Source organism: Cyrtonyx montezumae, unplaced genomic scaffold (assembly GCF_038088225.1).
Source record: "Cyrtonyx montezumae isolate F1298 unplaced genomic scaffold, pur_monq_1.0 scaffold_1, whole genome shotgun sequence".
Classification (NCBI taxonomy): domain Eukaryota; kingdom Metazoa; phylum Chordata; class Aves; order Galliformes; family Odontophoridae; genus Cyrtonyx; species Cyrtonyx montezumae.
Window position 1 is genome coordinate 17,364,018 of NW_027071825.1, and position 22,297 is coordinate 17,386,314.

Consider the following 22,297-nt stretch of genomic DNA (forward strand, 5'->3'; position numbering starts at 1 on the left):
AAAAAATCATTGTACTACATAATATAATTAGTATATTAAGGGTTAATTTCTAAGATATCAGTTTAAAAGTGTTCCTCAATATCTAAGCGAGCCAGAAACCAAAGAAGTTGAGAATAGTCTCCTTCCATTCCCCATACCATATTATTCAGATAAATTAGTTACTGACTAAAAAAAGCCTCTGAAAGTAGAACAAGACAGACATACCAGCTGAAAGGATTGTCATTTAAAAGGAGCTGCATTTTCCTGAAGTCAATTCAACTCCTAATCATTTTTTCAATAGTGCATTCAATAGAGCAAATACAACTGCAATATAACTGAGCAAATATTTCCACTTAACTTTAAGAATCAAGTCACATAAGCCCAGCAATTCAGAAGTAACAAGTGGTCAAAGAAAGCAGAACAAGCACATGCATACAGACATGTTTTTTCTGTTGGGAGTTTTGGATAAGCCCAACTAGGTTTTAATGCACATTTGCAAACACACTTTCCTTGTTATGGTTTGGACACTCTAAGGGAACAAAACAGTATTTTGAGTGATGCTAATGGTGATCTTACTAAAGAGCTAAAGTTATCACACCGATACGTTTGTATATGCGCACTGCTCTTAGAGCAGAGAATAATTTTTGCATTAAACTGCAAAGAAACAATATTTAGCTCAAGTATTTGTGACAGTTTTTTCAGTAAGTTTTTCTTTGTGAGGGACAAAATTGTCACAAACAGGAGATTGTCAAACCATGTCATTAGAACATAGAATTGCGATCACACTTCTCAGCTTTTCCAGTAATATTCCCAAAAGGTATGGGGAACTGTGACTATCAAAACAGTTTTCAGTACACCTCCTCACTTTTAGCCTTTGAAGTCTAACCACGTTAATTATTATACTTGTTTACCATACTTACTATACTTATTAAAAAAAAATTCATTCCTTACTCAAAGACTCCCATTAAAAATAACATCAGAAGACAGCTTTTGCAGAATTCCAGCATTCTATTGATTTGAACTGAAGTTCATTCTATTGATTTGAACTCACACACATGCTATTATTCTTCAGCCACGTCTTCAAGAATGTGTTGATGGAAACATAATAGAAAGTATTCCTTACATGCTTTTCATCTGCATCATACTTCATTGCAAAGTTCTCGTTTCATATTTGGTTGATTGCTGCCAGGAAGGCTATGAGGAATATTATATTTCCACAGACATAGATGGTTAACACAATCTGTTTAAACAGATTACCCTGCAAGAGAACAGAAGAAAACAAGAACCATCACAAACTATCAGCCTTACCTTTTTTAAAAAACATCATCTAATCTCACAGTAGGTATAGAAAAATGGTTACTTACTTCTGCTTCTGCAGATGTGAGTGACTGCAATATCTGTACTCTGTCATCCTCTATCAGTTCAACTGTTACGTGGAAGAAAAAAATACAGTTATCTGCTCTTAAGAGGAAGGGGGTTTTTATGTTCATATAGCAGAAGTTTTGATCCAATGATTAAGTAATTCATTCCTGTATAGCACCAAATTTGAAAAGCACTTGGAAGTCATTTGACCTTTCACGAATTTCACAACAGAAAAAAATAATGATTCTAAGTTGAACTATGAAAAGTAGGTTTTGGTCATTAAGATGACAAAGCGAACTTGGCTTTCAATAGAATGAATCAAGATAACAAGTTCTGAGCTGAAAAAAAACATTTGTCTGAGTTAAAACCTTTTCATTTTAGGGTAAGTAGATTTTGTGAATAAATATTCTAAATATTTTCAATTAGTCAACACAAGAATATTTTTTGATCAAACATTTTAGGCTGATTCCTCTAGTTCTAGAGAACAATCACTGGAACTAAATCTGAAGTCACTTTTTAATCACCCCTTTTCCGCTTGCTGCCTCACACCATTCTCTTAGCAAATCAAGCTTCTTCAATACTGAAAATTTCTCCTCTCAAACTTAGGTACAGGTCATTTCCTTGTACACAATGACCTCCTTTGAGTGACACCTGCCAGAAAGACTACTTCCAATGAAACTACTGCTTGCCCATCTGTAGATATTTTGGAGTCAGAATTTCATTTTTTCAGTTGCTCACTAAAAGTGTAAGTACAAGTGCTTCTGTTTCACATCTTTCCACACATTCAGTAACACACATTTATACCAGAAAATCATAGCAATAAAATGTAGTCTAAATCTGTACAAATTAACCTCAGCTGTACCTACACCACCTGGGATAGAGATCATAGCAAAAGATGATAGTTTCTTGGAGAAGACTTACACCTTACAGTCTGCCCTATGAACTGTGATTTGAGAAATAAGAAGCTACCACTTAACATAGCATAAAAAGACTAATTTTCTGTAACATATTGGTCTTGAAAAAATTTTTGCTCCCTTATGAATTTATACACCATTATTTCCTAGTTATTCCCACCAGCTTGCAAGTTAGAAACAAAAGAACACCTCTTTTCATTCAAGTCACTCAGATCTTTTGTGTATCACAAACCTCAGCAAGCAAGATTAGTTGGGCTTGTACCTTTACGTATGAGACAGTAGCTGTGTATTTCCAGAAGAACTTCAATACCAACATGCCAAGCTACAAAACCAATCATTGTATAGGTGTCCCATGGGCCTGGTAGGTCAAGTGCTGGCAGATCCATTCCCAAGAAAATAGTCACCACTAGTCAGTAAAAAATGAGATGAAGAGATGCTGAGTGCTGTGTCAGGAAAATTAAAATACATTTCTTAACACGCCTTTGTCAACAGATTTCCCACAAAAAGCCTATAGTTTCTGGGGAAGTGAGGTTAAAAGAGTCCATGAAGCTAAAAAGCTTTTGTTGTGTGGAATGGGTATGGAAATGTAGGGAAGAAGGCCAGGAGCCCAAAATAGTTTTTATTCTGCATAGTGCTCTTCACAGCCATAAAAGCACAAATATTTTGTACTGTCAAGATGACCACAGTCACTGAGTCTTTTATGCTTAAGCTGTCTATGGAACCTTGTCTCCAGAAAGAGAACAAAAACCAGTTCGTAGTCCTGTGAGTTTGTTTAAATAACACTGCAACACTGTGTTATATTTCTCTAATGACAAATTTATCCAAGTCACTTTGGTGTTACAAGTCACTTGTTCTCCTTTAAAGGTGCAGAAGATAGCCACGAAGAAGAGGAAGAAAAAAATTCCTAGAGCTCATATTAAGAGGTGAAAGTCATGAGGTAAGACAACACATTCTGAACCTCTACCTTAAATAGGGGGTGAGAGTAGGAAAAACAAACCATAGATACTAGTTAAATCCTTTGGATGTTTCTTTTCATTACTTTTTCCTCCATTAAAAAATTAGAATAGTCTGCCTCATTAAAAAAAAAAAATCACATGAGCTAAAATCTCAACATCTGGATGTCCAGACAGATGCTCTGTATGAGTAATAGTATAGATAATTAACAGCATGAGTTCCTTCATATCAAATAAAAGATAGTTACAACTATTACTCTACTCACCAGCTAGTATTCTAGCAGTTGTACCAACACTCCAATGAAACCAGTTAAATAATTGCCTCCTATAAAACGAAAAGAGCATTTTATTATGTTTGGGAAATAATAATAAGATGTTGAAAAGACAGTAACAATAATACATTATTTCTGTAATTGTTATTTAATAGTTGTGAATACCTTGATGCATGAGGAGATGGTCTGAAACCTGCCATTAGAGGTTGAAAGATTGTCAGAGCCATCACAGTACAGCCAAGATATGGGTGAAAACCTGCTTGCTAAACATAAAACATTTTTTGTTTAATGATTTTTGTTTAATGTGTAATGTTTTTTTGTTAATCCATATAAAGATAAAGAAAAATATCAGAAATTAATTTTACTTAAGCTAGCAAAAGTAAATTATGTGGTAGAAAAGCACTGTTTTTAAACTGGCAGCTGAATGTAGCTAGTTCTCCAAGGGAGAAGGAAGCACTGATAAATCTGGCTCAGGGTTTGCCACACCTTTCTGTAGTACTAAGAAATTCTTCCACTTAAACATAACATCAGTATTACTGTAGCAGCAATACTGCAAGCTCTCTATCCTCAGTCACACATAGTCAGAAAAGGCCTATTTTTTAATTCCTCCCGGTACTGGTTTCCCCTTTTCACTCTGTTTGTTCTAGTCTTACTCTAAAAGAATTTATTCATTTTCCCTAGCTGTCAACTCATGACTGTGACATTTGTATCCCACCTTTAATTGAGATTCAATGAGAACTTCCCAGTTTCTGGTATCACCTTTCACCAGATAGTATACAGGTGACAGTAACAAATCCCTGCCTGAACCCTCGACTAAACAAGAACTTCATTAGGGGGAAGTGAAAGGAAGGAAAATTTGATGGAATTTTATCTACTTACTGTTAAGAAGGGAACATTCCTCATATACATTGCTAGAATTTGAACTCAGCCTTCTCGAAAGATTCACAGAAATTCCTTTGACAATAGTTGTAACATATCTGAGTCAACGAGGGACCTACTTCTCATTCATTTGGTTCTACTTTTAGATTAGTAAGAGGTAAAAGCAAAAGCCACACACTTACTTTACTCCATCCTCCTCGGTATATAAAAGGCAATACAAAAGAAATGCTTGTAAGCATAACGGTGGTCAACATAAGCATACGATGCACCTGGAAAAACAAAGTTCACATTTGGAAACTCCACAACTTTCCTAACATATTAAAATATATTTAATGATCTGTAGGTAAGAATGTTCTGAACTGCCTCTTTGGACTTTGCTTTCACTAGTGAAGTGGGTACATTTCTGGTTTGTAGTTATTCTACAAGATTAAATAAAGAAAAAAGTTTGAGCTCTTATTTTTTAGATCTAGTAGGTTTTAATTTTGCCAACTACAGATACAGAATATATAGCTAGAGATATGTGAGAGATTTTGCCCACCTGAAACCATATCTCCTTTCCAAATAGGAATGAATGAGACCAGACAGGCTTGAAGAATCGTGCAACAACAACACCAATACTAACTGTACTTATCCAAGCAACAAACATCAGTGCACCTGAAAAATAGGAAAAAAGAAACTGTTATGCATGGGTAATTCAACTGCGTATTAATACTGCTTCAATGTGGTATTAATAGTTTATTCCATATATGTTCAGTATACGACAGTGATAAGTTTTTAATCACCTAATTCAGACTAAAAATTTATAATATTTTATCTTGCTAAAGGATAGAGTCATCCATATAAAGATGCTGACCAGATTTGACCTTTGGCATGATGGAGCAGCTCTGACTACTGTGCGTTTTCAACTAGTGAGAAATGCTGTTTTGTTACAGGTTCCTATGAAAAATGATACTTGAGCTTTATTAAAAGATTATCAACAGAATAAGTGACAGTTCTCCCATGAGCCTGGTTTACACTTCTGCACTGAGAAAATAATTCTCAGCAATTTCACTGGGTCTGGACTATCAGTTGAGAAATTTCACATTTCAAGTAGAACACTGTATGTATGTGTGTGGGTGGAAATCTTGCAATACTGTTCTTCAAATGGAAGACAATAACTTTACTCTGCCTTCACAGTCTCAGATCTTGCTACCCAATAGTATATATAAAGCAAACGACAGAAAGACAAGAGGAAATACCTACTCCACAACACTGAGGAAAACAGTTCTCTAGTCTCTGCATATCTTGAACTGGAAGCCAAAGATAAAAAAAGTGCAGCTTACCATGAGCCTTGATAAGTCTTGGGGACCGGGAACCTCCAATATCCTGAGGAATGCCTGTGACATTGTACATTCTGCTGGTGATCAGAGGCTGGCGACGATGTTTATATATTGGACCACCTAACCAGTGACAAAGTGGTTTAATTATGGCACATGAAATTCACTACACTTACTAAATTAGCCTAGTCCTTATTTATGAATTTAAGCCTTACTGTGACCATGGAGGATAGTCATACAAAATATCTAACATGAAATAAGGTATGAACTTGCCACATGAATCAAAATTAAAAGATGTCATCTAAACTATCTTGTATATAGTTAATACAAAGGAATCAATTCATCCCTCCACAGAAAAAAAGCTCTCTTCCCTACACTCACAAGATGTGAAGAATAATTCCTGCTGATATTACTCTCCATTTTAAAAGGGATGCACTCAGCCCTAAAGAAGCTAACAGTTGCTAGCATCAAGTGGGCAACACAAATATACAGGCAAGACTACTTTAACTTTAAGAGTAAATTCAAGAGCCAATAAAGATGACTGGATAAAATGCCTCACACAAGCTTGGAAATCAGTCCTTAGTTTGGATGCCAATTATTATAGATACTGTATCTTGGGGCAACTCACTTAGAGCTGTTAAAAATAAATAAATAAATAAAAGCAAATTTACCTTCACTAGCTTCCCCATCTGCCAGAAAGATGTAGTAACTGGCATTCATGTTAAACCTCCCCTTATATGCAGGGAGAGTAATATTCCTTCTAAAAGAACATTGAAGAACACCATCCACAAGCCTCCATGACACATCTTCAAGGGCATTCTGTGAAACAAAAGACATTTGATATGCAGTATTTCCAGACAAATACAATTCTTTAATTGCTTTTAAGACCACTACTTGAGCTTGTTTCAAGTTGGTGACACAAGCTATTACTACTTACAACTGCTTTTCAAAGTAAAATCACAAAGCAGTCATGGACTACTCATTTCAAAACCATTTTTGTGGGTAAATTTGATGCTTCCATATGTACCTTTATATCCAGAACAGGAGAACTGCGCCCCTTCAGGTAAGCAGTGCTTACACTGACATGGTGATCCTCATTAATACACAGATATGCATCATCATCACCCTGGAAAGTTTAAAAGAAATATGTATTTATAGATTAGTAAAAACTCCTACTGACAAAAATCAAAAGTAGGTTGATTAAGTATATCAGCATATTGGTGGTGTTGGTCAGTGATCTAGCAGAAGACTTAAAAACTAGAAAACTTTGTCTTAAGCTATTTCCCACCTTCCAAATATCTCAGTGTTACAGAGGAGCCACATTAAGTTGGATGACACAGGCATATTATGACTTATTCTAGCCACCCACTTCTATGTGACAATTACCACAAGTTCTTTTAGATATTTAAAATTTTACTAAATTTAACAAAAAAGATAGAGACAGATATAGATAACATTAAAAAAAACTCTTTAGCTCAAAATTGGTTTCTCATAGCTGTATAGATATAAAATATTTAAGAGCAAAGTGCTCTTCTACTAGGAACATGAAAATAAAAAGCATCTCCTTTGTACAACTGTTATTTTATGGATTTCATAATTGTCAGCAGCATTGCTCCTTCAACAACAATTAGAAGTCTTCAAACACTTTTTAAAGATTGGATTGAGTCACTCATGTTAACAATCCTGAAATTCAAATGGTTTCTGAAAACTTAACAATGTAGCGTCTAACAGTGCTTTGTATTTTTCTCTCCCAGGTAGCAAGGCAAGATGGATCGTACCAGGAATTCCAGTCAGTTACTGCGCTATTACTAATGTTGGATTCTGTGAAGACAGATGTCCACAGGGAGATTTACTGCAGAAAGTCAGCCTCAAGATAACATTCCATACCACCTACAAAAGGCCACTACATCTCCTTTAGCACTATAAGGAAAAAATGTCTTTGTTTGCAATTTAGGAATATTTCAGTTCTCCATATTCATGTTTTGCTAAGGTACCACTGAAACTCTACTAGGATTACAAAAGTAACGAGTGAAGTAGAATAGGATACTCACCATCCATTGGTCATAGGACAGTGCAAATGCTAAATATCCTTCACTGGCACCACTCATTTCAATAAGTACTGATCTCCTCTCTTGATGGAAGGATAGGAAAAAGCAGGAAGCACTCTCAGGATCACAGTTTGGAGGGTTCCTAAGGCAGAACTTTGTATTTCCACAACCTGATGCATTAAACTAAAATATTAGACAAAGAAATACGTCATAAGCAATGAGAGTTTTTGGTCTTATTCCTCCCTTTTTAACCTACTCTAGAAGAAAGCATACAAAGAACTAGAAAGCAGTGCCATCTTTGCACATATATCAATTTCTTAATTCACCCCTACAATTACCAGAGGGTAGAATTTACTGTCATTTTATGTACTAAGATGTATTTTTAGTTAAATTGCATTCCTACTCCAAAAACTTAATTCAGTAACTTAAAAATTTGAAGAAAAAAAAAACCAATAAAAATTCCTAGTTTAATTTTGAAAGGTAAAAGTCAGTTGTAGGGTAGGAAAGAAAGGAAGACCAGCTTTGTTTCCTCCCTGATAAGCAATGAGACGATACATGTATTAAAAATCAGTGTTACTTTGGATCAAGTACTGATGATTTCTCAGTCCACTGAAACTTCAAGAAACAGAAGTCAATAACGTTGATGAAATCAAAATTTTCTGAACCTGCAGTTACTTAATAGGAAGTTTGGAATCAAGATTAGAACAAGTCTATTCTCACCTCTCTTCTCAGATACACTATTTATTTATTTTTATGTTTAATTTGCCATTTAAAAAGTTGAGAGAATATTTAGAACTTAACCTACGTGTGATGTGAACATTTAACCCACACAAATTCAAAGTAATTAAACTAATGCAAAAAGGTGGACAACTAATGTTCTTAGTCTCTAATACATAAGTTACTCATTTTCATCTTTCCCCTTCTGTTAATCTTGGGAGAAAATCTCTTAGACTATCAATTCCATTCATCACAAGCATAAGAAGTTACATTCCTTGGGTTTACGATTACTTACTGGCTTTGTTAAGTAGGAAACTGAATGTGATGTTGATATAGCCTCTGATGTTGTGTATGATGGTGTTGTTGAGAATGGTGCATTAGGCTGAGAAACAACAGGACCGGGAATCTTCACCCAGAAAGTCTTGTATTTCTTCACAACTGTGGCTCTTAAGAAAACCCACACATGCACATGATCAGTACTGTATACATCAACAGTTGAATGTTACTTTTCATTAAAAAAAAAAAAAAAACAGTTTGCTGCTTCTACAGTACACTCCCATCTTATTGCAAACATATTGTGCTTTAAGTAGGAAAATATCTAAAATACCAATGGAAAAATAATTTTAAAGCACCCTATTGCATGTGCCTTACATCCATGCTTCCAGCACAGACAACAGTCTTAGAACACAGATTGTTATAACTTAGCTTATATCCATTATTAAAAAAAAAAAAAAACCCAAAACCTGACAGTATATTGGAAGGGAACATGGACCATTTATTTACATATAGAGAAAAAGATTCACACTGTGTATTACAATACCATATATGCACGATAATTGATAAGTTAACTATAAGCACCGAATTGCAGAATTCTATTCTACTCTCATATAAAAAAATAAAATTCTAGTCTCACAGTCTCTTTTCCTTAAAGGACAAACATCTGCATTAACGTACACAGCAGTGTGTAGATTCAGGCCATTAGTCCAGGGATCCTTCCCAGTTGCTGGCAAGTATTTGCTACAGACAATGCTACACGTGTATCTTTTTCTTCATTTTAATATGCCAGAACTAACATTAGGTTTACTTACAGAAATTGGACATGTTTCGGTGCACCTCGAGGAGCAAGCCAATAAACTTTTACAACTTTCTTTTTTGCTTTACTCGTGTGACTGACAGCTGAATTCTGAAAATATACACATATTAAGAGTTACATGGGGTATGCAATAAAAAGCTTTAATTTAAATCCTGAATAAATATTGCAGTTATTTATTAATTACCCTAAACATATGTAGTCTGACTTAGCAAAAACTTCTTAGCTTAAGTTAGTCATGATCAACAACTTCATGGCCTTAAAGCAATAATGAATAATTGGATTCCATATGTATTAAGTGGCAGACATGGAGGAAAAAAAATGATCCAGACAAATTCAGAACTTTGCACAGCCCAGATAAAATAAGTTCATAAAGTTTGAGCTAGTTGCTGAAAAACTGGGCAGAGTCAATCTTTTGCACACGAGACTAAGCCAATTTATCTGAAACAGATACTGGAGACTGCGACCTAGCCTGTTAATAAGAAGGTCCCACCAACAGTGGCTGACAGAACACTAAGGATGTGTGTTTTAGCCTTTGATTTCAGCAATAACTGACATAAACTTTCCTTGCTGTAAGACACTCATTTTTGTCCTCAGCATGCATGAAAAACAATCAATAACTCTCCTCTTCACAGCAAGTAGAGCATGTACTCATCTTTTTAAGAACAAGCACAATGAAATGAATGCAGAACATTACATTCATTGTACTCAAGTTGTATTATGTCTGCTACTCCTTCCTACAGCAGTATTATATGACTCAGAATTTAAATAGCTCATAAGAACAGTCCAACAAAATTACCTATAAGACAGAAGTCATAGCAATTTCCCAAGAAATTTACTGAGCTCAAAGTTAACTGAGTAAAAAGATTTGTTCTGCTTTGTTACATATTTGAACTAGTACAAATACTTCAGTGCCCCACACCCCAATTTGAGATACTAGACTGTACCATGGTATGGCCACATGTCAGAAGCTGAGAACGTCTCTGGTCAACTAATATGAAAGAACCAACTGCAGGGCTATCCAAGTCTTCTGCATTCCGAGCTTGTATGAAAAATCCTTCAAAATCCGGACCGGACAGCTGAACTGAAGAAGCAAAACAAAAGGAAGTTTCAATATTCTCCAGAAGGAAAAGGAAGCATTTCCCCAATGATCAGTTCATTTTACAAGCACTGAGTGACTGCTGAAGGGATCCATTGAACAAGACTCAATTACTTACATACATCTGACATAGCTACCCAAGTAAAGACATGCTACAGTACAAAGAAACAATTAATTAAACTCTTAATTAAAACTGGTACCATACCTTCTATACTATCCCCAGGTTTAAATTCAGTCCCATTAACTGTAATGACATGCTTAGGTGACAGTTGTGGAGAGCTTCCATGACAGGGTATCATGCTAGCACAAGCTTCTCTTACTTTCCCATTTGGATATCCATCCACAGATACACAGAAGCAAATAAACATCCAAGCAGCAAAAGCAAGGCCAGGCAGCTCCATCTGAATGAAGTATGAGAGTTAATAGGCAATTAAATACAATAAACATTTGTATTACATGTCACCACTCATCCTTAAAAATTCAGTTCTATCCTAAACTTTAGAAACATGTTTAAAAACAAAAAAAGTGTGTGAAAAAAACTACCAGACTTTGCAAAAACATACACAGATACTGTGTTTTAGACCATTTAAATGTTCGTGAATATTAATGATGAATAGATGGGCTATTTTTCTTAACAGATTTAGAGATAACTAAAAAAAAAATTACCTACAGCTATACCATTCTCAAAAAAAATATTCCAGTCCTTTAAAAAAATCTATAGATTTAAAATGTTTTTTCATTTATGTATAAATGTCCACAGTATTGAGGAAATACAAAGCTAACATCACTACCACTCATTTATTAATCATAGCTCTGTATCATCACAGACTGCCATTTGTTTCCACAACTTGCATCTATTTCTTCACATATGACAAAGATCTCTCATGTGACATGTTCTTCTTTCTTCAGAAGACTAAAGTTACCGGCAGTCAGAAAGATTTCATAAAAGCAGAAGAGTCCAAATTTGATATAAGGAATTAGACAAGTAAATACATGTTTATCACAATAGTGAAAGAATACCTCTGAACTTCTTTTGGATGCTGAACCTCCAGACAATATGATTTATTGCTATGATTTCCTTGAGAACTGAGGAACATGAAAAATCACGTGAGGTCATGTGATTTAGTAGCCTAAGACAGATATAAGAACCCCTAAACCCAGCATTAATTATGTGATGATTTGCCCTAACATAATACTGTTTTCAGGAAAGCTATGATAACTGTTCAGTTGCACCCAGTATTTGTAGAAAGCAACAATTCAACCAGAATTTTTATGTTCATTGGGGTGGGAGAACTAAGATACCATCCTTCCAAACCTTAGAAAAAAAAGTTGAATATCAGCTCCAGTGGAACATGTACCAGGCAAATAAACCTGCTTTATGGAGGAGGCATTTTGCACTAAGCGATAAGAAACATCAGGTTAAGAAGTTCCCTGACAGCACATATGGTTGTGAAGATAAGAAAGGCACAGTGCTCTGTTTCAAGCTGAGTTCTGATATCTAAAAGTCAAAAGAGAGAGACATCACTAATCCTATAAACTGTAAGAATAATAGAAATTTATTTTCCTAGACCCTTTATAAATTTCAGTACTAAGCGTCCACAATATCCAAGGCAATAGTGTATTTGTGTTTCAGTTTAAGAGTTCCTTGGCAACATGATGTCAGCAAAGACAAGTATTTTAGGGAGTGAGAACTGAACAGTTACAATTCAGGAACCAGATTAAAAAAATAAAATTAAAAAAATCACTCAACTTCTTAGATACTCTAGATGACATTATTGGTACTACTGTAATGTTATGTTAAGTTGATGTTTTCTTTTAATTCCAATACCTATACAAACAAAATAAATTACACTGAAGGAAATTTGTATATGAAGGGAGTCCCCAGGAGGCTAAAAACCACACTTCAGAACAATGGTGGTATTAAAGTAGCTTAGACAGAAGAGAAATCTTAAAAAAAAAAAAAAAAAAAAAGCTGTTGCCAGAAGAGATGAAGCCAAATGACAAGAAGACAAGTAAAAGAGCAGGTTCACATTCTAGTTGAAGTATCAGAGGGTGCGGTAGGGTTTAGAACATGTAATATTCTTTGGCAGACTCACCCAACTCAAAACCTTGCAGAAGAAAAAACAAACAATTCCCAACCCCAAAATTTGAAAAAAATACCACACAGAGGAGCAATTTTTTTTTTTTTTTTTGAAAGAGGATTAACTGTGGAAGAGTAACGTTATCTATGCTTTTTCCGGGACTAGAGAGAATTCTTTTAAAGAAAAGCACCTTCCAGATAAAAATTTATCCTTGAACTTGTTACTCAGTTGCCTTAAGAAGTCTCTTTTAACCTGGAAACATATTCTGTCACTCCATATTCTCTACTTACACAGTAAAACATACTAAACGAAGACAGGAAACACTATCATAACATCAATCACACTGCTGCTAAATAATCGATTTGTATCTTTAGGAAAAAATCTCAAAATAAATAAATAAATAAATAAATGTGGCTTCATGGCTTCAGCTAGTAACTGGATTGCTAGTAAAGTTATCCAACAGGCTTTGTGTAGAACACAGGAGGGATTTCAATTGTCTTTAAGATGGATACATTAAACCTATTGAATTTTAAAGAAAAAAAGCAACTGCATCTTCACTTATCCATCAAGAAGGAAAGGAGGAAAGAGAAATCATAGTTACTTGCCTTCAGCTGGCTAATTTAGTACCCTGATTTGGATATTTACCGTGTTGCTTCAAAACTGATCACAAAACAACTGAAGAATTAAAACCTAAAGAGATGTTTCTTGGGGTGGTTATCTATAAATACACAGTACTTGTACAGCAATGTTTCTGCGTTATCAGCATGTTTCTGAAGAAAACACAAGGAACTGTAAGGTCCATGCATTTGCATACCTTAAGCTTGCTTCTTCCCACATGGAAAAGGCTCCTAGACCCTGAAGGCACTGACAGCTTAGAAAGCCCTGGCAGCTCAGCTACTTAAGTGTACAGTGCCTACACAAACACAGGATTTCTTGGCAGAAATTGTCTTTCAACTATTTAACAGAATTTCATGAGCTGCATAGTATGAAACTTGAAAATAGTTTTAGAGAGGGAGAGGAGAAATAAGACAGACATGAATGTCTGAAACATTCTTACAAAGCAGAAGCAGAGATCCATACTGTTCGGGAGTCATTTTTCCCTCTAAGAGAAGGAACTGGGGTTAATTTCTCCTTGTCACATAAATGTCATTTCAGAATAGCTGCATGAGCAACAGCAGAAAACATAGTATTCACATTCACAATAACTTAATACTTCTCAAAATGAAAAAAGGAACACACACCTATACCCACACGGTGACAAAACCAACACACCTCATCCTCATGGCCTTCCTACACTGAAGACATTCAAAGAGGAATTCAAGACTTCTTTCTAAACAAGCTCTTATAAATTTAAACACAGATACTTACATTACAGCCAACCCCTCTGGCACAGTGATGAAGTCTAAATAAAATTGCCTTTGGCTTTTTACTTGCAGTAAGAAAACATATAGCACTTTTAGCAACTTCTACTTCACTTGCATCTTAGTTTTAACCTTTATCATAACCAGGATCAGAGGAAGTTCTGCAATGAGAATCTGTATGCAGATACTAGAAAGGAAACATTTATGAGTGATAAGACACACATCTGCCTCCCCCCAGCTAAGCCCACAACCTCCTAGACTTCAGCTGAAGTGCATGATGCTGTAACGAAGCACTACCCCTGCAGCTTCTTTTGGTTTGAGCTTCCACAGAGCAGTTTCATATTAAGTTATTCATGCAATTATCTTCTGGTGCAGTTATGGGGATAATATAAATAAATAAATAACCATAACCTTTTCATACCTTACTGCTCAAAGTATAACAAATTTAAAGCATAACTTCATAGCTTATTAGATTATATTGAAATGATACATTCTTTCAGAAGAGGGATAAGCATTCATGAAAAGGGAACACCTTAAAGCTTTGTATTTTTTCCCCTCTTCCTACCCCCATATCTTCTACCAAGAATGCAGAAGAACAAAGGATTTCACCCCGATTATTTTATTAATCTTCTGTTGAACAGCTGCTCTTTATACAAACTGTTAAGACCCCAACCTTGCAAACTTGTACCTATGCAAAAAGCTCTCTTAACTGAGCTGCAGGCTGACCTAGGTTTGGCCCTATTTCAGTAACCCCAACAATTTCAACTAGAGCATCAGCTGTAACAGCTTTCATTCAGTTATCGCCCCTGCATATTTAACAACAAAACAAAGTAAGAAAGTAACAGTTACAACACTAAGAAGCAAACAGGACACCAGAGGAGCTCCGAGTGCTGCGCTCTCCAGTGCATTAAGCCCGAGTCTACTTTTACAGCTTCTATTTAGCGTTTAAATCTCATTACAGAAAACAAGCTCTCTAAGATTCGGAAACACCTGTGTGAAATGCGGCACTTCAAAGGTGTTTCGAGAAGTCGGCCAGATTTCAATTTGCTTCGTAAGTGCTCCAGACATTCTTTCTATTAAGCGCAAACAGTTTTCAAACGTCCCCTATACCTATGCTTCGAGCCAGCAGCACCCGCAGTCCGCTCCCTCCCGCAGCACTGCTCAGCACGGCCGGCTGCTGCCGCCCCTCACCTGCCGGCTCCGCCCTGCGCTGTGGGGCGGGCAGCTGCCCGAGGGGAGGCACCCGCCGGCGGAAGAGGCCTCAGCGGCACAGCCCTACTCGCTGCTCCGGCACGGGTCTGTAGGACGTGGCTTCACGGCTACGGGATTTTTCTTGCCTCCGAGAGCCGGGAGTGGTGATGGGTGCCCTGATTTTGCAACTAGAGCCTCGCCCTGCAGGTTTTACCCAGACGTTATCCTTGTAAAAGCACTGACGTGCCGAGTTTGTTTGCAGTGCTCTTTGCATGCTCGTACAGACATGCTTGCACAGCTGTTTTATCAAGGAAGTAACTACATACTGTTTCTAACTGAATCTTTGCTGTCAAAGATGACTTTAGACACACAGTCTGAGTTTTATTTCTCAGTTTTCAATTGATCACAGATCACAGCAGAACAACAAAGAAGTCGTTTATTTCCTAGAAACACGGCTGTACCTCACACAGCCCACCCTACACACCTTGAATAGCAAAGGCATGAGTAGGGCCACCATTGCTTTTACTGGCTGAGCTTACAGCATGACCTCTGTTGGCAGAATTCTAATAGCCTGGTTTTACCTGGCTTGCCAAAGAATGATTTGTTTGTTGAGAGTAACCTTATAAACCAAAAGAGCATTTAGCATTTTCAAAAAAGATTCTCACTGAGAAATGGGACAGTTCAACAAATCCACCTCTTGCTACATCTTTCTGGCTTTTTGCAAAAGGAAAAGTTTAGCTCTAACTGCTTTCTGCAGAACAGGAATTTTACCTTCCCACAGAGCAGAAACATCATGTTTGTATTGACAAATACTTGGTGAAAGACTCAGGTGATTCAGATGCTTATTAGTAGGTCTAAACACTCCCAGTGGCGGCAAGCTCCACTAATTTAGTCAGATTTTCTTTGACAGTTCTATCTACTTAAATATTGCAGACTTCCAAAATCTGAGTTCACAGCTTACACAATCTACAGTGTGAATTAATATCCAAAATAAAATCTTCAAAATTATTTAAGTTCTTCACTCATTGACAGAATTAGGTCTATACCTCTGAAACACTGTTAGAAATATAAAACTATGTAGAAGTAATACTGCATGCTAGTTTGTTCTTGTGTCAGTATCCAAGTAGCATCAATGAATCATTTATTGCAAAGCAGAGGTTTCTATCTTAACTTCATTATCAGTTAGAGAAACAGAGGACTGGTGGTTGGCTTTTATCCTTACTGCAAGTATAAAGAGAAATAACGTTGTATAATCTGCTACAGAACTATGCCAGAGGAAGATTATGTCAAGTGGCAAACAAATTATTTTTTTATGGAAAATAACGTAATATCAAATATAAAAGGAAGCTGATGACTTTTTTTTTTTTTTTTGCATGGTTTCTGACAAGGTTATAAGGAAGTAAAAGAAAGCATATAATTGCAAAAGCAACTAAACAGACAATTGCATAATGAGTACATGAAAGTTCTTAAGCAACAGAGATTCACTAAGGAAACAAGAAAAACATATAATTTTGAATATTAAGTATTACACAGTCCAGTGCATCTACTGATACCCATGGTAATTTTTAAGCCCAAAGTGATATAAAAAACAATAAGCCATTGCAGCTAGCTTTGAACAGACCCCATGTTATTATGTGGTTCCCTATAATCAATTTTCCTCTTAGCTATTAATCTAACAACATAGAAAAACCATAGAATTCTAGAAGGACAACCCATGCTCAGAATCCATATGCATCTGCACTAGACAAGTAACTTCATTGTGTTACTGGTGAAATTATCACTGCAGGACATACCTGAATTTAAGTCAAGTTATTTTCAAGTTTTTCAGTTTCATTATCTTAGCTAAGTATATATTAGGAAAATAATTACAAAAATATTGCCTTAGGATGAGATCATTTTCCTATAATATGATTTTTACGTGCTTTTTTTTTTTCTTTAAAGAGAAGGAAAACATGAGTCATGGAAATTATCTTGACAATCTAAAAGGAAATAAATGAAGATAAAGGTCACAATGGGGAATGAACTCCTTTTCTCCATGCTTAATTCATTTTTCCTTGAGCTTTAGCACAATTTGAAACTTAGCAGTTTTATCACTTGACTTACCATTTAACCAGCAAAGTGATAAATGTATTCCTTTGACCTCCAGAAATGTTCTTTCCATGTATACTTGCCTTTGACCTTAATTTCTATTTTCTAATCGTATCTTGCTACTTTCAATTATTTTTAAATGATTTGCATCACTTATAAGAAGAAAACAGCACTGCAAAACATATTTATACAAAAAAACTCGGTGATCTAAAGGTAAAAGGGAAACATATTTATGGCTTCCAATCATTTACACCAACTAACCACCTGATGGCAGCAGCCACTAAGAAAAACCTGCTTTAGTTTTCCGTCTACCGATTCATCAACAGCTGAAGTACACTGTAGCAAAAATGTTAAGTCACGGCCTGAAGTAGTGATTGAGCACCTGGTGGGAAGGCAGGGCCAACCCAGGGGAACTCAGGTGTGTGCAATGTCCCTGAGTGACTGGAAGGGATGGAGCCAGGATCCAGCCCTTCCCAGACCTCATTTAAGGATTGGCAGTGAAGGTGAAGGTATCTTCATCGAGATCCCTAAGGTCTTCTGAGGGTAAGGAGTAGCTTTCCTTTATTTTTGTATCCATGGCTGTTGTGTTTGGGTTTATCCTTTCTTGCTATAGCCTGGGACTTTAATGTTCCATACTATTGTTGATGCACTTTCCATTGCATTATATTGTTACGTGCTTGTGCAATATTTTTCTATCAAGATGAATATCTACTTTAACACAGAGGATTTAAATAAAAATATTTCCTTGCTAGGCTGAAACAACTAACTTTAGTTGCCTATACCGATCTGAGCCTGGTCTGTCCAGATGTTGTGACAGTAGCAATTTGCCACTTCCCTCAGAGTTCCTGCTTAACTTAGTATACAGCAAAATTAAATCTTTCACTGCATTGCAGTAAAAGCGTACTAATTGTTTCAAGGAATATGAGCCATCAGAAGTACACATCTGAAGTTTCCTCAAGAAAGAACTACTACTTTCATTGGGCTTCTATATTCTTCCCCATTTCTGTGGGGTTTTACTATTTATTATAATAACTTCATTGTGCTTTCAACAAGTGCTGAGATGCTGTTATTTTACTTCACAGGTAGCAACTAGCTTGCTGGAGAACCACTGAGCAACAAGTGCCTTGCTTTATGGTACTTCACAGATTGGGTCATCAGTTGTTACATGAAACTGAGATAATTGAAATCTGGTATAATACACTTCTATGCTCTGAATTTCTTTATTCCTTTCTATGGGACTGAGAACTAATTTTCCATTCCTTCCTATCTGGTTTTAGAAGGCTTCTCACAGGCAACCAATGTCCAGTTTTCCCACCTTTTTCTGAGGAAATTCCTAGTCTGTCTCCTTCAAGACTTCATTCGTTCTTTGTTCAGACCTGAGATGTCTTTCTTTGTGTATGTGTGTGGATACACTGAGTTAAAGTATGCTTACTTGATCTCTGGGGATTTTGATGAGCAGTGCTGTTTACTAGTTGCAGTGGCATGCTAGTTAGTACCTGCACAGCACCTGTGATAATAATGTAGAAATAGCAAATATGGTCAGTAAAAATGCTTGCAGGGATTTTAGGCTTACTTAAGCAGGTTTCAGCCAAATGACTGCAGGGACTTTCAAATGTTTACAAACTGGTCTGTGTTGCCCACTTGCAAAGTATCACACTGGTGGGCTGTTTTAAGTTTTGGGTTGACTTCTGCCTGCACTGGAAGATTACAGAGCAGGCCTACTGACCTCTCTTAGCTGCTAGATAGCCTCAGGTTACATGAGACATTGCTATTAGTTTGAAAATCAGATGCCAGTTTTATACAACAACCACAGTTATTTACCATTTGAGCTTAAGGAGTTGTCTGGCTGACTTAAGGATAGCTATTTCAATGAACTAGGAAAACATCCATAGTATTCTTGCTACAGTTTGATACAATAAGAAGGAGTATTGTAAAGAAAATGGAGTGCTCAAGAACTTCAGATATTGACTTCTGTGGAGGAAATACGAAAAAGAGTAGTTCCATTCAACAGAGCATTATTACAATTATTTTAAGAGTAGATATACTGAGACCTAAGACCTCAGACTATCTCACTGGAGTTAACTGGAACAATTCAGAGTGAAATAAAAATGCTGGTGGTAATTCAGCAAGCTGATGTATGTTCTACTTGTAAAATAAAAGAAATGGTCTGGCACGTGTGACTTTACCATTTAACTTAGTTAAATGTGAATTACAAGAATACCATTAAAACATTTAATAAACATAATTTTAAACCAACTCACCACCTTCTCAGAAGGACACTAAAACTGAATCAATGATTTTTGTTAGCTAAAACACAGTTAAATATCTTAAGTATCTAAAAGTTACACTGACAATAATATCTATTTGGGCTTATTTAAAGATAAATGCATTAGATTTTACAAGTTTCTATTAAAATAAATATTGGCAGTGTAGATTTATTTTTTTATCTGCTGTTCTATTTAGAAGAGAGATTTAAAAAATTGCCTGGAAGTGATCAGTTAAATGTTCAGTCTGATATTTTATCTTTGTGCTAGATTCTGAAATCCAAGGCCATACCGAACAGCACTTTTTCAGCCACTGCGTAGCAACAATCTAACAGAAAAGGCTGCAGCCTAAACAAACTGCAAATATACTTATCTAAGGGAAAAGCTGCAAACTTTCAAAGTTAGGTTTGCATTTCTGAGAGTTCTCCCCATTAGAAGACAAAAGCTAGACAGAGTCAATACTTTTGAAGCTTCTTGTTGTTTGAATGCAGTATTAACCCACCAAGTTACAGATCAGGGCAGTGAGGTACTGAGGAAAACAATGTTATCACTTTGAAGTTTATATTATAATTATTTCCTGCATACAGGCAGCTTGAAGTTCAGTTAAGTTCTCTGTGAATTTATTTTTGCTTGTTTTATAGGGAGCTATTGTTCTGTGGGTTTTTTTTTTCTTTAAAAAAAAATACTGTCATGGAAGTATTCTACTTTGCTACACTTCCAAGTCAATCTTTAAGGTAGCCACGAGTAATAGGACTTATGTGCCCTGACTTCTCATGAACAGGCTTCCCAAAGTGTCCTGAGGCTGCTGCAAGGAGTAGTATTCAGTAACACTGTGCTGTGAAACAGAATGATGAAAAGGAGAGAGTATGAGGAAGGTGTATTGTGTGTGGGGAAAACAGGAAGGTTCTGAGTAGGCCTTAAAAAAGCTGAAAAAATATTTCCTTATAATGACACTGATATGGTATTCACTCTTACTTTGAAGCTATTATTGACTCTCTTCCTACTGTAATGTATCTGAATGACAAACTTCTCTTAACGCCTAACCTAAACCTCCCCTCTTTCTGTACAAAGCCGTTCCCCCTCGTCCTATCGCCATCTGCCGGTGAAAGAAGTTGCTCTCATCTTTTTCTTAAAGGTCTCCTATAAGTACTCCAAGGCTACACTGTATTCTTGCCAGGACTCCTCGGACTAGGCACAGCCCGCGGGTAGAGCTGCGCTTCTGTTTCAGCAAACCCGTCCAGCGCACGGCGTACGGAGCCGAGTACAAAGTAGCGAGGCAGGCGGCGCGTATGGGGCACATTGGGTGACTGGAAGCAAATGGTTAAGTCAAAATAGCCTTGCAGACTTCTAGTTCCCCAAGTACGCTATCTTTGGAAATAAACAGTATAGCAAAGGGGCTGTAAATCGAGAAGCATTTTTTTTTAATGTAGTTCTAGACCATAAAAATAGACTGACCTTCCAAAAACGCGAGGCTGACCTTTCTGGTGGGGGCAGCTCACGACGTGAGGCCCGAGGCAGCCGTTCAGGCAACAGTGTTCTCCGAAAACGCCTCGCGTTCTGATTAATGGCGGTGCCCTAGGGTTTGCAGCCCGAGCCGGGCGCTACGTACGGCGCTCAGGGAACACGTGCGGCAGCGGCGGGACCGGCGCGGCCGCCTCTCCGGGCGCTCATTAACGCCTTTTGAATCGCGCAAGACCTTCGTTCCGAGCTTCTCTGGCGGGCACCCTGCCATGCTAGCTCACTCACAGCGCGCGCAAAAGGCACTGCCGGGAGCCCTGGATGCAGAGTAGAGCATCGCCGCCTCGCTCAGCTTCAGGGCGCCTCGCAGCGCCGCCCCGCCCGGCCTCGCTCCCCGAGCAGCGCCATCCGCGGGGCGGGCCCGCGGCTCTCGCGCGAGCTGTGCTGAAGGGGCCGGGCGGAGCTGGTGAAGTTTATTTCCAAAAAGCAAAGACAAGGGCTGGGGAAAGGCGTCTGCGGATCTTGGTCGCTACTTTTAGGGGCTGCGCAAGCGGCTGCCCGCCTGGTCGGCCCAGAGCTGCAGACCGCGAGCGAGAGCGGTCAGGCTGCTCCGGCCCCGCTCGGCCGCGTCCGCCGCTGCTGTCCTCGGGAGCCACGCGAGCGCCGCTGCGGGCCCGCCTGTGAGTATGGGGGGCGCAGAGGAGCGCGGGCGGGGCTGCGTGAGGGACCCGGCGGGCGGCAGCGACAGGTGCCGGGCCCCCCCTCCCTGTGGGGCCGGGAGCCGCGCTCGGGTGCTGACGGTCGGGGGAGGGAGGGGTGCTCCTTTCCTCCTCCCTGCCCGCGCCCCGTCTCCTCTCGCCCCAGGGCTGGGGAAGATGTAAGCGGGCCCGGCGGCGGGAGGCGTTCCCCCATCGGCCGGCTGCCTGCCTGCCGGGTGCCCGCTCACCGGGGCTGCGTGTGTGTGTGTGTTCTCCCGGCAGGGCTCGCCGCTCCCCGCCCGCACTGAGCCCGCCGCGAGCGGCCGCCAGCAGCCATGCCGAGCCATAGGGAGACGCGGCTGCTGCACCTCAACGAGATGGAAAAGCTGGACAAGACCCTCTTCAGGCTGGAGCAAGGTGGGCCGGGTGAGGGGAGGTCGGCCGGGGGCTGTGCACCGCCCTCGGGCAGCGAGAAAGGGAGGGCGGCCGGGGCTGGTTTGTTCTAGGGCTTTGTTTATCCTTCCTCC

General features: G+C 38.2%; 2 protein-coding genes across 7 annotated transcripts in view; one reads left to right on the forward strand and one right to left on the reverse strand.

The window, feature by feature from the left end:
• Window positions 1-1,031: 1,031 nt before the first annotated feature.
• Window positions 1,032-15,284, reverse strand: LOC136052190 (ferric-chelate reductase 1-like). Of its 5 annotated transcripts, none has more exons than XM_065742119.1 (17): window positions 15,263-15,284; window positions 14,079-14,258; window positions 10,835-11,030; window positions 10,478-10,614; window positions 9,529-9,623; window positions 8,736-8,886; window positions 7,727-7,906; window positions 6,703-6,801; window positions 6,347-6,494; window positions 5,682-5,798; window positions 4,898-5,013; window positions 4,542-4,628; window positions 3,646-3,743; window positions 3,475-3,533; window positions 2,518-2,661; window positions 1,344-1,405; window positions 1,032-1,237 (listed from the first exon to the last, which is right to left on the reverse strand). In XM_065742119.1, exons 3-17 carry the CDS (start codon window positions 11,028-11,030, stop codon window positions 1,145-1,147), a joined length of 1,782 nt encoding a protein of 593 aa, XP_065598191.1. In that variant the 5' UTR covers window positions 14,079-14,258; window positions 15,263-15,284; the 3' UTR covers window positions 1,032-1,144. The 5 variants fall into 5 exon arrangements, with proteins under 5 accessions (XP_065598191.1, XP_065598207.1, XP_065598182.1 ...); XM_065742135.1 differs by lacking the exon at window positions 15,263-15,284 and adding an exon at window positions 15,182-15,194 and having other exon boundaries at window positions 5,682-5,735; XM_065742110.1 differs by lacking the exon at window positions 15,263-15,284 and adding an exon at window positions 15,182-15,194.
• A 6,755-nt stretch (window positions 15,285-22,039) lies between these two features.
• Window positions 22,040-22,297, forward strand: part of AGL (amylo-alpha-1, 6-glucosidase, 4-alpha-glucanotransferase) — a 32,606-nt gene continuing 32,348 nt past the window's right edge. For both annotated transcript variants that reach the window (XM_065742167.1, XM_065742158.1), the window contains exon 1: window positions 22,040-22,187. In XM_065742167.1, the coding sequence (XP_065598239.1) occupies window positions 22,106-22,187 (82 nt within the window). In that variant the 5' untranslated portion in view covers window positions 22,040-22,105. The remainder of the gene's footprint in view (window positions 22,188-22,297) is intronic.